At 31.1% G+C, this 17,127-nt stretch overlaps 2 protein-coding genes across 2 annotated transcripts; one reads left to right on the top strand and one right to left on the bottom strand.

Moving 5' to 3' along the window:
• The first annotated feature begins 375 nt into the window (after positions 1–375).
• LOC105640017 (DUF309 domain protein) lies at positions 376–2,253 on the top strand. Its single transcript, XM_012224220.4, has 3 exons — positions 376–840; positions 978–1,125; positions 1,862–2,253. The coding sequence occupies exons 1-3, from the start codon at positions 478–480 to the stop codon at positions 2,095–2,097; spliced, it is 747 nt and encodes a 248-aa protein (XP_012079610.1). The 5' UTR covers positions 376–477; the 3' UTR covers positions 2,098–2,253.
• Positions 2,254–2,639: 386 nt separating this feature from the next.
• SIP2;1 (small and basic intrinsic protein 2;1) lies at positions 2,640–9,968 on the bottom strand. Its single transcript, XM_012224221.4, has 3 exons — positions 9,364–9,968; positions 3,194–3,454; positions 2,640–3,082 (listed from the first exon to the last, which is right to left on the bottom strand). Exons 1-3 carry the CDS (start codon positions 9,658–9,660, stop codon positions 2,915–2,917), a joined length of 726 nt encoding a protein of 241 aa, XP_012079611.1. The 5' UTR covers positions 9,661–9,968; the 3' UTR covers positions 2,640–2,914.
• Between the last annotated feature and the right edge of the window lie 7,159 nt (positions 9,969–17,127).

Here is a 17,127-nt window from a genome sequence, read left to right as displayed (position 1 = left end):
TTATACGTGTACATACAACTGATTAAATAAATTCATAGGGGGTTAATTTATTAAAATTTTTTAAATGATAAATTTTTGAAAATAAAATTCTGAGTTGTTTCAGTCCTCTTCTTAGTTAAATGATCCCCTATATATGGATAATACACTTTCAATATATAATAGAAAATTTTATATTTTTATATCATTGTTAAATTATACTATTAAAAAATATAATTTAATAATATAAATCAATAAAATAGCACCTAGTTGTTTTTATAAAATTCAAAACTAAATTAAATTTTTTAAAAACCAATCTAACCGAAAACCAGTCGGTTTTACTTTATTATGGTCAACAATTTTCTCCTTCGTTTTGATCCTATAATTAAGATCTTAGACTACTATTAGCTCAACCTCTGCCACACAAACAAAGAAAACAAAATCCAAAATTGAAAAAGAGAGGGAGAGAAAGTTTGTCCCTCTGCTAAAAAACCATTATCAATGGCATTTGGTCTCAAATTCCTTCCCTTGCCATCAATACCCCCATCTTCTCCACATACAATTATCCATTCACCTAATTACAACTTATCATTAACCAATTTTCCTTATTCTGCGACTCATCGGCACCTCAATTTTCAGTCAACTAGTAGTCGTTTTCGCGTCCTGTGCCGATATAATCACAGCGCAGAAGAAGAAGAAAATACATATAGCTTTGATGAAGCAGTTGGTCTCTTCAACAGGAGAGAATACTACAAGTGCCATGACTTGCTTGAAGCTCTTTGGATCAAAGCTGAAGATCCCAACAGAACTCTTCTTCATGGGATTCTGCAATGTGCCGTTGGCTTTCATCATCTCTTTAACCAGGTTTCATCTACTAGAGTAGAGCATTTTAGTTTTATTTTTATTTGGAATAACGTTGAATTTCTTGCAAGTTGAGTATTATTTTATGAACCAAGCAAGTCCAGAGACTCATAAAGCCTATTTATGCACATAATATGTAGAACCATAAAGGAGCAATGCTGGAGCTGGGAGAGGGAGTTTGTAAGCTTAGAAAGATGAATTTTGAGAGCGGACCGTTTCATCAGTTTGAGCAAGACATTTCTGCTGTTCTTGAATTTATTTATCAAACTCAGATTGAACTGGCTGCTTGTAAGTGGAATTAGTTTTTTCTTTTCTTAAATTAGTTTTAAATTTTTTTTTATTACATTAATAATAATAATAATAATACTTAAAAACACAGCATTTCAAAAATAATTATAGGGTCTATTTATATGTGATATAGCATTGGAATTTGTGTTTAAGTGTAAAATCATAAAAACAAAATATGAACTGAAATTTCAAATACTAAATTGTCTCAAATGACTAGCTATTCAATTGTAGTTTCAAGAAATTCAAATATAAAAAGGATTTTGTCACCTGAGCCAATTCTTTATTTCAAATGCAATATTGAATTGAGTTTAATTCAATTTTATAATGAGTTTGGCATGTGAATTAATCAAAATCTCTCTCCTTCCCAATCCCTAATTTCTTCTTCTCTTCTCAAAAGTTCTTTCTTTTTATTGTACATTATTATGTTGAACTATAAATTGCCAAAGCAAAACGACAATAATTTTAGGGGCGAATGACAAATTATTTGAAAGAAATGGGAATCGACAGAAGGACACACCCTTTATCAAGACAATTTATTTTAATTTTATTTTATGTTTGAACAAAAATTTTTACATTTGTTTTGCAAAAATCTTGCAAATGAGAAGAGACATTACAAGTTTTTAGAACTTAAAGTTCAACATAATATACTTTTTCTTATTAATAAGTTTTATCTTAAGCACAACAATTGGGCAATCTATACAATACATATTTGTTTATTTTGTTGACAAAATTTCAGGTACAGATGATCTGTGTATAGCTATGGATAGATCAGAGAGATCATACCAACTTCTTGGGGGCTATGGTGCTGGACAGCTTTTGTATACTCTAGAAATTGATCCCATGAATGGTCTTTTTATTGTCTTTTGTCCTCAGAGATCTTATGCTTCTGCTGACCCACCCAGAGTAAAGCTTCCTACCCTCCAGGCTACCCAAGATCATCTTATGTCCTATGGCTCCTCAACTTATGTTTGATGAGATGTAATAAAATGTCATGTAATATATTAAATGTATTTCGTTGAAAATATATTTGATTACAGGTCACCAAACACAGACACATATATATACACACACAATTGCCTCAACATCTTGTAAATAATTTGACTAAATGTCATATGGATTTATTTTTTAGCTTGATTGTATAACATATTGAAAGATTAATGTGATATTTGTTTTTAATCCCTTAGTTTATGACAATCTCTACCGGGTAAACAATATTAATGGTGTTTTGCACTTTACAATTTTTTTCTAACAGAAAAATTTGCAATTAAACATCTGAATTAATAATTTTTATACAACTAAGATTATGTAGCCAAAAATCGATATGAAATATTTTACTACATCCCATAACAGATTATTACCTTTCTATTTACGTTTGATCTAATTTATCAAGTAAAATGGTCCATTTAATTGCCGAACACACTTAATTTGCAATTTCCTATAGAGTTCAGATACAAGATTACAAATTTTTTCTAATCAAACACCAAAAAAAAAAAAAAAAGCTAAGACATCACAAATATAGAAACAAAGTTACACAGTTACACCAATATAGTTTAGTCAAAATACCAAAGCAAAACTGATTAGCTAAGTTAAGACAGCATGTAAGAGACAGAGTGCTGACTGACCGACACGAAAATGGTAGTGTAATGTAGATACAATGAACAATGAATACAGATTGATCTAAAAAAAATTTACACAAGTATGAATAGCATAAAGTTTTACATACATTTGCCATCTTCAAATCTTGCAGGTTGGATCATCCAATCGATGGAGCTACACTAATGGAGTTTCTTCAATCTGATTTACCCTCTGACTTTTCCTTCTTTTCTTCTTTTTTGGGTCGAACCAGCAACTTAAATGTCCATACTGCCAGAAGAGTTGCCTCAATTGGAGCAAGCCAATATACAAGTATATGTTCCTTTGTTATATGGTCGCCACGGGCATAAGCCCATCCCATCACCTATAGATTTAAAAGGCGCTCTAGTTCATCTATTTCTATTTCCAAAGTTTTGGCAGCTAAAACAAATATGAGATAAATGCATCACATGATAATGATGTGAGAACTACTTACAGAGGCTGGGTTCATGCAACCACCAGTCAGATCAGATCCAAGTATGTGAAGAGCTAATTTGGAGATGCTTGAGATCCAAGTCTTCCTGAAGAAACTTCCAGGGATCTTTCTTGCAAGCCCAAGAGAGATAATGACAATTATAAATGTCAGCACTCCTTCTGTGAGTGCACCTCGATGGATGTCGACATTCAAACGTGGCCCACGTCCTACTTCAGGAAAAGTCTCAATAATAAGCCTAACTCCATATATGGATCCAATAACCTGGGAGAAACAGAAGGAAAAAGAGGATGCAGTGTTTCGCTTTGGGCATGTTTAATTTTGTACAATGTACATATCAGCATGAATCATATTCAGATCTTGTGGAGTAGAATCAATGAAAAGAAGGAAATGTAAAAGAAGACTAGATAGAGGGGAAACAGATGAAGAGAATGATAGAGAGAAGAAAAATAGAGAAGGGAAGACGAAACAAAGAGTCTCACAAGAGAAGAAGAGAATTTCTTTGCATTCATAAAACTATTATGACTGTCTGTGACTAAAACCAGAGACATGCAAGGAATGTGACATATTTTCAGTACATATAATTTCACGATAAGATTAACACACACAAAGTTGTTGCACCACAATAAGAATTAATAAACCAGTGATATAGAAAGACATCACGATCCCTTGTAGCAAATATATATATATATATATATATATATATATATATATATATATATATATATATATATATATATTTGCTGAGATGGAAATAAAGATATCAAATTTTTCCAGGATAACTGGAAATTAATGCAACTAATGATATTAACAATGGTGGCAAGTTATTATAATGAAGAACCATAATGAAACATATGAAATTGAAGCAAATTTAGCAGAAGTACAATTGCCACAATAAGATTAACACAAACAAAGTTGTTACAAATGCACCTAATGATATCAACAATGGCGGCGAGTTATTATTATGAAAAACCAAGATGAAATATACAAAATTGAAGCAAATTTGGGGAAGTACAACAGGAACGACGGCATTGCGGTAATGGCCATTATTATTGTTACTTTTTAAATCCTGCAAAACAAGTTCCTGGCTCATACACACTTGATAAAATTCTCTTGGAGCTTGTTTGCTATAAATAAATTCCAGGGTAAAGTACTATTTAGTCCCTCAGGTTTGGTCAAATTCACTACTCCATCCCTCTATTTTGGAGAACCAATTAAAACGTCCCTGTAGTTTGTTTCCTTCCAACCAAAATGTCCATCCGTCCAAAAAAGGACTTTTTTACCGTTAGTATTAATAAAAAGACAAGATTACCCTCATTCTCTCTCTGTCTCTCTCTCTCCCCAACGATAATACACCAAGCAAACCTTGAAACAACCAAATCCAAATCTCAAAAAAATTCAAAAAATCTAAAGATTGAAAAGATCCATGATAGATCTACTACTTCACGATCAAACCAAGCAAATCCAAATCATAGAATTCATAGATAAAAAATTAAAAAAAAAAAAAAATGAAAACGAAAACAATCTCCACACCTAGCATCATCATCAACAGATTCAACAACAATAATGCTTACCATGAAGTTTCTAAGGTTTTCTTTTCATTTTTTAAAATAAAAATAAAAAGGTGTAAGGACTATATTAAATTTTTTTTAATTTTGCTCTCTCTTCTTCCCCATGTAAGACTCACCTTTTTGCTGCAAATCAGGGAACTGTTCTTTCTCTTTTTTTTTTTTCTTTTTTTTTCTTGAGCTCTTTAGATTTGGAGAGAGAGAGAGAGAGAGAGAGAGAGAGAGAGAGAAGAGAGTGTGATCAAAATCCTTGTTAATGGGTTTTCTTGATTTGTTTGGGTGGTGAGTAAGTCTTTGTAAAAATTGAACAGTATTTTGGTTACAGAATTTAAGTTTGTTTCTTATTCTTTTTTCTTTGTTATTTTGTTCTTTTTCATTATTTTAGGTTCATTTTTTGAACGTGTAAAATGCATGTATTGAGTATAAGAAAAAGCAATTAATTATCTTTGTTGTTTTTTGATTGTTTAAGAAATAGTGGAGATCCATTAAGGGTAAATGAGATGAATTCAATAATTTATTGAGGGTATTTTGGGGTTTATATTTTCTTCTCTTTCCTTTGAATCCACTTTTTTCACAAGACTAACGTTAAAAAAGTCTATTTTTGGATGGAAGGATCTTTTAGTTGGACAGAAACAAACCATGGGGACTATTTAATTGGTTCTCTAAAATAGAAGGACGAGTTAGTGAATTTGATCAAACCTCAGGGACTAAATAGTAATTTACCCTAAATTCCGATATAGAATTGTTCACAAATCCAAATTTGCTATATTTGGCAAAAAGGAAATTTTGTTTAGAATTTTATATTTTTAATTCTATGACATTAGTTATACTTCAATCCAATTCTATCAAAATCGATAAAGCATAAATTTTAAACGTAGTACAAGTTAATAAAGCTATAGAATTTCAAACTGGTATAGGTACAAGTTAGGCTATAAATTTAAAATCAAATCCACTCTTAATACTTAACATTCTGAACATGAAAATTCATCAACAAACAATTTGAATGAGGAAATTGCAAGTCAAAATTAATTGCACCTTAAAGTTGATATTGACTAAATATATAAAAGATTGAAAGTAATAAAACCAGAAATAGGGCAAAGAGCCCAGAAAATCCAAATACACACATTTGTTTTCTAATATGGTTCCTTCTTTTAAAATAATCAAGCCATACGCCTTAACATTGAGAACAATTATGACTATCATTTACTATGTCTCTCTAATAATGTGGATTTACTAATTACATTATTCATAATAATTTTTTCTATTCAAAAGGACAAGAGTATCCTTGAGCCAACTTTCATGTTAGCCGAGATTAGACCCCTTCCCCGGACAAGTCCAAACTCCAAGGGCACATGTGCATCCTTCCACATTTGGCCTATACCTTTGGAACTACCTTCCAAGTTATGGTATGAAATCAGTAGCCTATACCACTCAGCATTCCTTTTCATTAATGTAATAATATTTAAGCTCACTATAAGAAGATTCAAGCTAACAAGAATTTTCAAGAAAAAAACCTCAATGTTTTGATGATTTGAAGTAGATATCAAATTTTACTTACTTTTATTTAGAATTTAAATTCAAGTTATTTAATATCAATTGGAAACATAATAAACATCAAAAAATAAGTGGAATTCCAAATCACTTCCCAATTGGCTGCCATATCACCATAATCAAAATCTTAGAGCTTGTTTGGTATTGTTATTGCACATAGCTGATGTTAGAGGCCAAACAACACAAATTTAAATTTTTGAGGATATTTTAGCAACATGATCAATTTAGTAGCTCTATGCAAAAGTTTGTAAAAAGAGCTTATTTCAAATCAGTTTTGCACATAAAAGTCAACTTGCAAAAGCTTTTCAAGTTCCCTGGTACAAGTAGCTGAGATGTTTTCCATACACGAAAGCATTAAAACTGTGGCAAGGTTGTTATCTTGAATTTGGGATTGGGAAGATACTGGAAATTATTGGTATATAAGCTTTGCAAATTCATCGAATGACAACAAATGACAATGTCCAAATGAAGATTTAAAGATCAGGGGTTAATTTTGTTTTGTTGTTGGCAAAAGATATAGCAACTAGTATGAGATGACAGATTGGCAGTGTGAATATGAAGGGGTTGGTCTCATGATAATTGATGTGAAAACATTAGTAACAAGGAAGTGATGCAGTAGAAGCATAAACAGAAGGAAAATTGCGAGAATAAACTAATAATGGGGGAGAGAGAGAAAAACTAGAGAGAGGAAATTCTAGGGAAGGAATCAAAGATAAGGAAAGAAGAAAAGGGGGAGGATAGAAACAATACCAAACATAAAAATTTGCGTAACATTCTAAACTAGCAACAATTGTTTCGTAACTGTCATTATCACTATTGTTATCATCTACCACCGCCACCATTGCAACCTTTACTATGACCTCCAGTGACACTAACAATTATATCATTACCATTATTATACGACTATACCCTTTACTAACATCATCTACCCCTTTCATTATCTTCCTAACTTCATGATTTCGTAAACTTCAATGGTCATAATTTAACAATATAACCAAATTCACATCATATATTTGGCTATAAAAGTTTAGCACATGTTTATCTAAAATCAATAATTCAGTAGAATAAAAAATGTTGCCCTGTGCCAAAAATATATTCTAGGAAACTTCCAATCAAATTTCTGGTGGCTATTAACCAAACATGTTTTCAAAAGCACTTATTGAAAATAGGCAAAATGACCAAAAAAATCCTAAAGGTTACCCTTTTTTATGATTTTATTCAATCTTTTAATTTTAGCAAGGTATATCTATATATAGATTTTTTTCCTTACAATTTTAGCCTCATTAGTCCTCTACCCAAATAAGTAGTGCCATTATAGCCATTTGTTTATTAATCATACTCGATGTTGCAAGTGGGTTAATGATTGAAGAAACAAAAGATATAAACCAAATAGAAAAAAGACAGGAAAAAGAATTTAAAAAAAAAAAAAAATCCAATTTAAATAGAGAACAAAAATTCATTTAATTGCACATGACTTGAATTTCAGCTTCTAACAGCTGCGATGTTCCCAATATTGCAGTAGTTTGATTTACATGCCTATTATTTAACCTTTGATTTGGAAGGAAAGCTTAAAAAAATCCTGAAAGTGATATTAGAACACTGGTTTCCTCCCAAAATGGAGAGAAGTGGAAGGGAATGTAAATTTTACAAGTTAGATAATGTTATATTTTCATTACAAACTTCAATTAGTACACATAAGAATATTCTTTTTGTTGATATAATGTGAAAGTATCACATGCAATTTTACCCCATCCTCTATCCTAATATTTTTTCCAAGGTTCTATTCTTCTGTGTCTCAATGAATCCACACATTGAAACTGATCAAAGGGCAACAAAACTTTTGAAGGAGATAAAATTCAAAAAAGAGAGAGGTACAGACAGACACCAAATAGCATTCACCAACTAATTAATGAATCTTACCAATCACTACACAAAATGAACTGCAACTGCATACACAATATAATGGAAAAACTCTGATATGCAGAACACTATAAACAAGCTTTCTGTTCATCGGAAATTCAAAAAACAGTGATGAGGCACTTGGTCTCAAAGCATGCGCTGGTAATCAATTAATTCAAACAATTAATAGTTGATGATATCTGAGAATAGTTGGAGAAGATCATACACCAGCACTCACATAGGATGGCTCCCACTTGTATTGTGGAGCTCACCTCATGCAACTGCAGTGGCAAATACATGCAGTGTAGCATAGCATTTCTATGAAAAGATCTCTATATTATTTCAGACACAATAGATCCTTGCCTTTACTTAAAAGATCTAGGCTTGTCTTTAACTCTAATCCCGTGTTTAATTTGAGGATAAATTTTTCACTAAGGAGTATGATTTTTGCCCTAAACTGCCCCATGACAGTACCCACCTCATGATCTCACTCATTACAAATTATTCAAGTAGCAGCCATAAATCCTCCAAGGATCACTCAAGCCACTAGGCTCACCACTACTCAGCTATGATGGGATTTAACACACCATGTCAAAATAAATACCAGTAGGAACTAGAAAAGAAAGATCTCCATTAATTCATATATTAACATACAAATGCATGCCTAAAAGTGTTGTCTCATTACTAACTGTTAACACACCATTAAGTCAAAAAGCCTTCACACAACAGAAAATTTTAATAACTTGTCTATCAAATTCATGTGCAATATTTTATATTAGTGAAGTTAAAATCATTTGCCATAATTCAAAAAGGCTACAAGAATAATGTGTAAATGAAACCCTCCAAATTTCTCAATTAATAACGGTCATAATTCTGTAATATCTGGACCCCTTTTCTATACAGAACTGTAGATAAATCAACAAAACAGCTCCAATAATCCTTTTTAAAGCTGGCTAAAGACATTAATATTCCAGCCTATAAAATATTGGATTTTCTCTAATAAGCATAAAATTGTAAACGTAGCCAACAACTACAAAAATTGTCCTAATGGAGCAGAACCCATTATCGGAAAAAGCAAAGAATTAATCTTTTTCTTCAGTTATGTTACGAAAAGAAACAGATAAAGCAAAATAAAATTGAAAAGAAGAAAGGAACCTGAGCAGGGATTCTAGCCCCAACAGTGAGGAGAAATTGACTGAAATCCCCAGAAATTGCAGAAGAGAAAATGGTGAGAGGATTGTAACCTCCTCCTTTGGTGATCTTACCCAAGAATGCGAAGAAGAACATAACAATAACAGAGAGGGCATAATTGATGGCCTCACCACTGGGTTGATGCGCAAGTCCTAAAACATGATTCACAAACAGCTTTATCAAAGCCCCTGACCATACCCACATGAAAGATATTACAAAATCAGATATGATCAGACGAGAAGTGACGGATCCATCACCCATTTCGTTTCACTATACGATTATGATATTGTTGTCTCTTCTTCTAACTTTGGTCATGCATGGACATGAAATGATGAAAAAATGTCGTTTTATAATAAATGAATGTCTATTATGTCATTGTCGGGTGTTCCTTCCTCACAGTTTCCTCACAACACAAAACCATCTTCCGAAACTCGCCGTTTACGACGACAGAGGTTCAAATTGAAAACTCAAAAAAGGAGAGCAGACAGCCACCCACTTTATTCTATTCTTTAACTCGCAACGCAATTTGCAGACCACAAGATAAAATAAGACTGTGGTCTGCGGGTCACCTCTCCCTCTATTTGCTATTTGCGACTCTCCAATTCTCGTTATAAAATAAATAATATTTTACAATTTATTTGAAAAATATAATATTTTATATGTTGGGTAGCAGAGAAATGCTAAAACACGCCCCCATTGAAATTTATTTATTTAATCCATTCTATCTATCTGTCTATTTATATTCTTATTTATTTATTCTATCATAAAAATCTCTTCAAGTAATATTAATTTCTTATATAAAGAGAGGCAAATGATAGGATTTGATTGAATTTTTTTAGAGACGGATTTGATTGAAATTATTATTTCGTCCCCGATATTTGAAAAAATGAGTAAAACTCAATTTAATCCCAAAATTTATTTAGAATATTATAGGGGTCAAATTTGATATTGTAGATCAATTTACCTCTTGAACTTGATTTGATTTTTGCAAATCAAGGAGTTGATTCAATTCATCAAGATTGATTTTTATCTCTTTTTGTTCTGCATTAAAAAAATTCAGATCATTTTTTCCAACACTTCTTTAAAATCCATAAATATATAATTTCTTTTAACATATTAATTTACAAAATATGTAATGGGAAAATAATTATTTCCCCTTTAACATTTGACCAAATTAACTTATTCGTTTCTGCATTTTGGCATTATTAATTAATAGTTTCTGAAGTTTACCTTTGTCAGAATAATTAGTCCTTTCATCGATGTTTTTCATATTTTTTCCATTAAAATGAGTCAAAAAGTAAGAAAGAAGTGAGAGAATTGACACAAAATGACAACAATAGCCCTTATTATGCCATAAAACTTATTATTTGCTAAATTAAGATCATTTAGGCTCTTCCAACCTTCAATTCCTTGAAGGAATCCACCAGACAATTTATTTCCATTAAAAACTAACCTATTTAACAAATTTAAATTAATAAAACTTGATGGAATTGAATTAGTGAACATATTATTACTTGCAAAAAAATTAATCAAAATTCATAGAAAACCAATCTCCATAGGCATTTTCCTAGAGATTCTGTTTTTTGAAATCAACTAAAATAACTTGGCTTTATTCTCTGCTCACATGATTTTGAGTATGTTCTCATACAATTTCAATGACTTGAGCTCCAATTCGCACGACTCATCTAGAGTTAAAACTGTTCTGGAGGCATCGAGTCTTCTAAATCGTCAAGTGTGAAAATCTTGTTGGCAATGTGTCTGTCAACATCTGAAGGTAAAGCGTACTAACATCTAAAGTTCAAAAATTTAGAGTTAAAGCGTTTATAAGTATCGTCTAGTTGAGCAATTTTCAGCGAGTATCAATATCTGAAGCCGCCCAGTGCAATACAACTTCCTATTACAGGCTTCACTGTCAAACCAACGAATCAAAAGCAGTCATTATATCTAGATCTTGATCGAATCAATCTGAGTAACGGATCTAAATACCTTTTATGGAATTGTGTAAAGAGATTTATTTTTCAGCAATTTGATCTTGAATTTGACCGCTTGCAATTTTCGCAGAGTGTTAGCAACTCTTTTTTTTCTGTTTTTGGGCTTACACCAGATGGTGATGGACAGGGGCGAATCCAGGATTTTACATTAAGGGGGCAAACTTTCAACTTTTGTATTTTATTTTATTTTTTTAACAATAGAACCATCTATCCATAGATTACTAATCACAATAGTAAAAATTAAAACTATTGAGTAAAAATAATATAAAACTAATTTATAAGTCATTTGAATACAAAACAAAGATGTACCTTATATATTTTGAAGCCTCATACCATTTTGACTTGTGCACACACATCGATTAAATAACAATAATAGTGCAACTGTGCAAGTCTATAAGGAAATAAATCATACAATATACAATTCAACATATAGAAAAAGACTAATATGAAACACATAAACAACAACCAATAAATAGACATTGATATTTATTAGATAGTTCAAAATTTTCTTATATTATTGAGAAACCATAATACCTTTATAATATTTATATTCTCCATAAAAAAAACAAACAAAACATAGATGGAAGCAAAAAAAGAAGCCATAATACCTTTATAATATTTATATTCTCGATAAATAAAATAACAAAACATACATGGAAGCAAAAAAGATTAATCCATCATACCATTCATTCTTACTTGAAGAACTTTAGAACATGAATCAAAATAAAAAAATATTATTATCGAATTCTTCTTATGAGCAATCTATCACAATTGTTCTCTACGAGTCTTCATATTCTGATATCATTGTAAAATTTTCTCATTGTCAATACTATTGAAGATACCTTTCTCAACATATGTGATTAAGCAATCATTCAACCAAGAATCTCTCATTCGATTATGTAATTGATTTTTCACTATTTTCATTGCTGAGAATACTCTTTCAACTGAAGTAGTAGCAATTGGCAAAATCAAAACTAATTTCACAAGTAAAAACACCAAAGGATACATAACATCTTTTTTTGATTCAACCAATTTTTCGCCAAGATCACTAATCCCTCTTAGATTTGAACATTGATCATCAGATCTCATATTAACAACATAATTTTCAAGTTGATTGCCAAGAGTAACAACAAGCTCTACTTTAGAAAAATCAAAAGGATAAAATTCAACAAGCTGAATCAATTTTTGCTTATTAAAAGCTTGGAAAGAGTCACTTGGATTCAAGCATGCTATATAAAGAGCAAGTTACAGCGATAGTTTAAGCTCTTGAAGTTGCATATCAATTACAGTGTAGAATAATTCCACTTGATAATAATGCAAAATTGTCATTTATTGTGCAACGATGTCTAAACCTTCCTTGAACCATAAAATTATCATTCATATTGACAATGGTAATACTATGTGATACGGAATCCAAAGATCAACATGAAACTTAGAATTCTCCACCAATTTGAACCAGCAGAATTAACCCCAAGCAATCATGATTTTGATTTGTTCTTATATCTAAGAACTCAACTCAAAGGAACTTAAAGAGAAAATCCCAAGATATCCCTTTAAACCCACTTTGAATTAGATGTTTAAAAACATGAGAAATAGGAATTGAATCTGAATAGCAATTGAACAAACCAATTACAATCCAAACAATACCTTATGCATAAAGACAAAAGAAGGCAAAACCTCACTTTTATTAATCTGAAATTATCCAAAATTCAATCTTCCAAAACAAAGAAAGCTAATCCCTTTATATAGAGTAGGGGTGTACAAAGTAAGTAAATAAAAATTAAAACAATAATTAAAGCCATAAAGTGGATAGCTCTTCAACTTCCATAACTCCTTTAACTCTTCATCTTCTACCTTCTTGTCTCTTTAAGTTCTAGTGATCCAAAATAAGCCAAATGCAGTGTCCAACCCAAATATACGACCCCAAAATGAGTTTTGAGCTAAAAGCCGCAAAACTTCAAGATTGCCAAAACGGGCCTAATGATGTCATTACTCCATAAAATTTTCCATCTATAAATATAAGCCCAAAATGAACTCTAAACTAGCTCAAATATATTTTAAATAATTTAGAAAGTATTTTAGCCATATTTTAATTAAAAGCCTATATAATCTATAAATTTTCATACCCGGACATTTTCTCATTTTGACTCGTGTTGCCTCCATAACCTGTATTGTATCATTCCCTCCCCTTTCAATATAATTCGTCCTCGAATCATGAGGTTTGGTAAATAATTTATTCGTGGTCACATAATCATCAATATTGATATCGATTTCAATTTCCTCACCTGCTCCCGACTCACATTCCACTATTTGCGATTTTTCAAGATACACATTACAATAAATGGAAAATTCATAATTAAATTTCCTCACTCGCTCTGATACCAATTCATACGGAACTCTAAGATCAACATGGAACTTAGAACTCTCCACCAATTTGAACTAGTAGAATTAACCCCAAGCAATCATGATTTTGATTTGTTCTTATACCTAAGAATTCAACTCCAAAGAACTTAAAGAGAAAATCCCATAATATCCCCTTTAAACCCAATTTAAATTAGATTTTCAAAAACATAAGAAATAGGAATTGAATCTGAATAGTAATTAAACAAATCAATTACAATCCAAACAACACCTTATGCATAAAGATAAAAGAAGACAAAACCTCACTTTCAATAATCTAAAATTATCCAAAATTCTATATCTCAAAACAAAGAAAGCTAATCCCTTTATATAGAGTAGGGGTGTACAAAGTAAGTAATTAAAAATTAAAATAGTAATTAAAGCCATAAAGTGGATAGCTCTTCAACTTTCATAACTCCTTTGACTCTTCATCTTCTACCTTCTTATCTCTTCAAGTTCTAGTGATTCAAAATAAACCCAAATGGGCTGTCCAACCTAAATATATGGACCTCAAACTGAGTTTTGAGCTAAAAGCCCAAAAACTTCAAAATTGCCAAAACAAGCCCAACGATGTCATTGCTCCATAAAATTTTCCATGTATATATGTAGGCCCAAAATGAACTCTAAACCAGCTCAAATCTATTTTAATTAATTTAGCAAGTATTTCAGACCATATTTTAATTAAAAGCTCAAATAGTCTATAAATTTTCATAACTGGACATTTTCTCGTTTTGACTTGTTTTGCCTCCATAACCTATATTGTATCTTTCTGTCCCCCTTTAATATGATTCGACATATTGTCCTCGAATCATGAGGTTTGGTAAATGATTTATTCGTGGTTACATAATCATCAATATCAATACCGATTTCAATTTTCTCACCCGCTCCCAACTCACTTTCCACTATTTGCAATTTTTCAAGATACATATTACAATAAATGAAAAATTCAGAATTAAATTTCTTGATTTTCTTCATATTATATTCAAATGTATCCTGATGAGTTGCTTGTCCTTTTAACTTCCTGATTAGCAAAATCTGATTGTCTAGTTTGTTGTTGATACCATCAAGTTGCTCAATTAGACTTTCAAATCCTTGTAGCATGACTGTCATGAAATTCATATTGTTTCTTTGGCTTCATTTTCTCTTTCGTCTTTTTTTTTTTTTTTGAAATTTAACAACAAATAAAACAGATTTCCAGTCCTCATAAAACACTCCCTTTCGTGTTTACTCTCGTAATATGAACACTCGTGTTTTACTCAAAATCTTGGCTCTTACCCTCTTTTAAGCTAACACACTCTTGCCTTTTACCACTCAAGCTCTCTTTTTGCTTTATAAAAAAGGGTTAGTTCAAATAGCAATCAATATATCCAAATGCATTCAATTTCAATTTAGAACCAATAAGGAAATCCTAGCAATAAAGATCGACACTCAAACACTAGAAGCAAATAAAACTCCAGCAAACAAATGAACAACACACACTTGAAGGAAATGAAGCGTATGTTTGATTTTTGTTCAAATAGGCAGCAAAGAGTCAAACTTGATGCCGAATGATGTAATTAGATGCAATATGGCAGATATAAGAAAAGAAAACTAATGGATGCAAGTAAATGGCAAATCTGGAAATTGATGAAAGAAACTTGAAATTCTTAAAATAGAATCTATAATTATCAAACAAAACACTCAATTAACAGAAAAGATATGATTTTGAATGAATCCCAACTCAATTGAAGTGAGTCGAATCCAAAGAGCCCCAAAACCCACAAATAGCCTAGCAATTCAAATTGAAATTAAAGCAACCAACAGCCCCAAATTTCGTGTTTTCCTTGTTGTTTCAATTTGTTTTTTTTTTTCCTCTTCTTGATGATATTTGATGATAATCAAGTGAAAAAAAACAACCTCCACTCAATTTGTACTAAGTTCAATTCTTGAGAATTTATGCATGCACAATCTACTTAGAACCATAAATCTGAAAAACGGGCAGAAATTATTATTTTTTTATTTTGTTTTTTTTATAATTATACTAATTCGATGTGTTTGTACAATATAGAAATTGACTCCCCTAAGTTATACAAACTAAAACGAAGAGATAAGCAGATTTGTGCAATATGAGCTAATTAAACCAAATCTGAGTTTTTTGGATTCAAATTAGTTTTAAACATCTCAAGAACTCAAAGAACAGCCAAAAAACTATATTAATAGTAGATAAAGGATGAAAAATTACTTGGCAAACCAATGCTTTGATACCAATTGAGACAAATCCCCAAGATCAACATGGAACGTAGAACTCTCCACCAATTTGAACCGGCAGAATTAACCCCAAAGCAATCATGATTTTGATTTGTTTGTATACCTAAGAACTCAACTCAAAAGAACTTAAAGAGAAAATTCTAGAATATCCCCTTTAAACCCACTCTGAATTAGATGTTCAAAAACATAAGAAATAGGAATTGAATCTGAATAACAATTGAACAAATTAATTACAATCCAAACAACACTTTATGCATAAAGATAAAAGAAGGAAAAACCTCACTTTTATTACTCTGAAATTATCCAAAATTCAATCTCCCAAAACAAAGAAAGCTAATCCCTTTATATAGAGAGGGGTGTAGAAACTAAGTAAATAAAAATTAAAACAATAATTAAGCCATAAAGTGTATAGCTCTTCAACTTCCATAACTCCCTTAACTCTTCATCTTCTACCTTCTTGTCTCCTCAAGTTCTAGTGATCCAAAATAAGCCCAAATGGGCTAATGTATGGGCCCTAAAATGAGTTTTGAGCTAAAAGCCCAAAAACTTTAAGATTGCCAAACAAGCCTAATGATGTCATTACTTTATAAAATTTTCCATGTATAAATATAGGCCTAAAATAAACTCTAAACCATCTCAAATGTATTTTTAAAAATTTAGAAAGTATTTTAGCCCATGTTTTAATTAAAAGCCCATACAGTCTATAAATTTTCATACTCGAATATTTTCCCGTTTTGACTCATTTTGCCTCCATAACCTGTATTGTATCACTATGTTTCTCACAAAATAAAGAAACTTCATCAATTAGGATTACCACCCATCATCTCTCATCATTTGTAGACTTTGTTTAGAAACTCTAATCAAAGAAATTGCATTAAGAATGTCTTGATCTCTTCTTTGTAATGCTTGGGATAATTCATTTGTGATACATAAGATATTTTTCATGAAATGCAAGTTAAAAGACAAACTCATAGGATTGAATAGAATCAAACAACACATATGCTTCACCTTTTTGCTTTGAATTTATTCCTTCATTCCAAAATGATCTCAAGCACATCAACTACGGAGTCAAACATCACAATTAGATTTA

This window comes from Jatropha curcas, chromosome 2, assembly GCF_041381405.1.
Source record: "Jatropha curcas cultivar XTBG-Jc1 chromosome 2, XTBG_Jcur_1.0, whole genome shotgun sequence".
Lineage (NCBI taxonomy): Eukaryota > Viridiplantae > Streptophyta > Magnoliopsida > Malpighiales > Euphorbiaceae > Jatropha > Jatropha curcas.
Note: the sequence above shows the minus strand (reverse complement) of the source record. Positions and strands in the feature narration are given on the sequence as shown.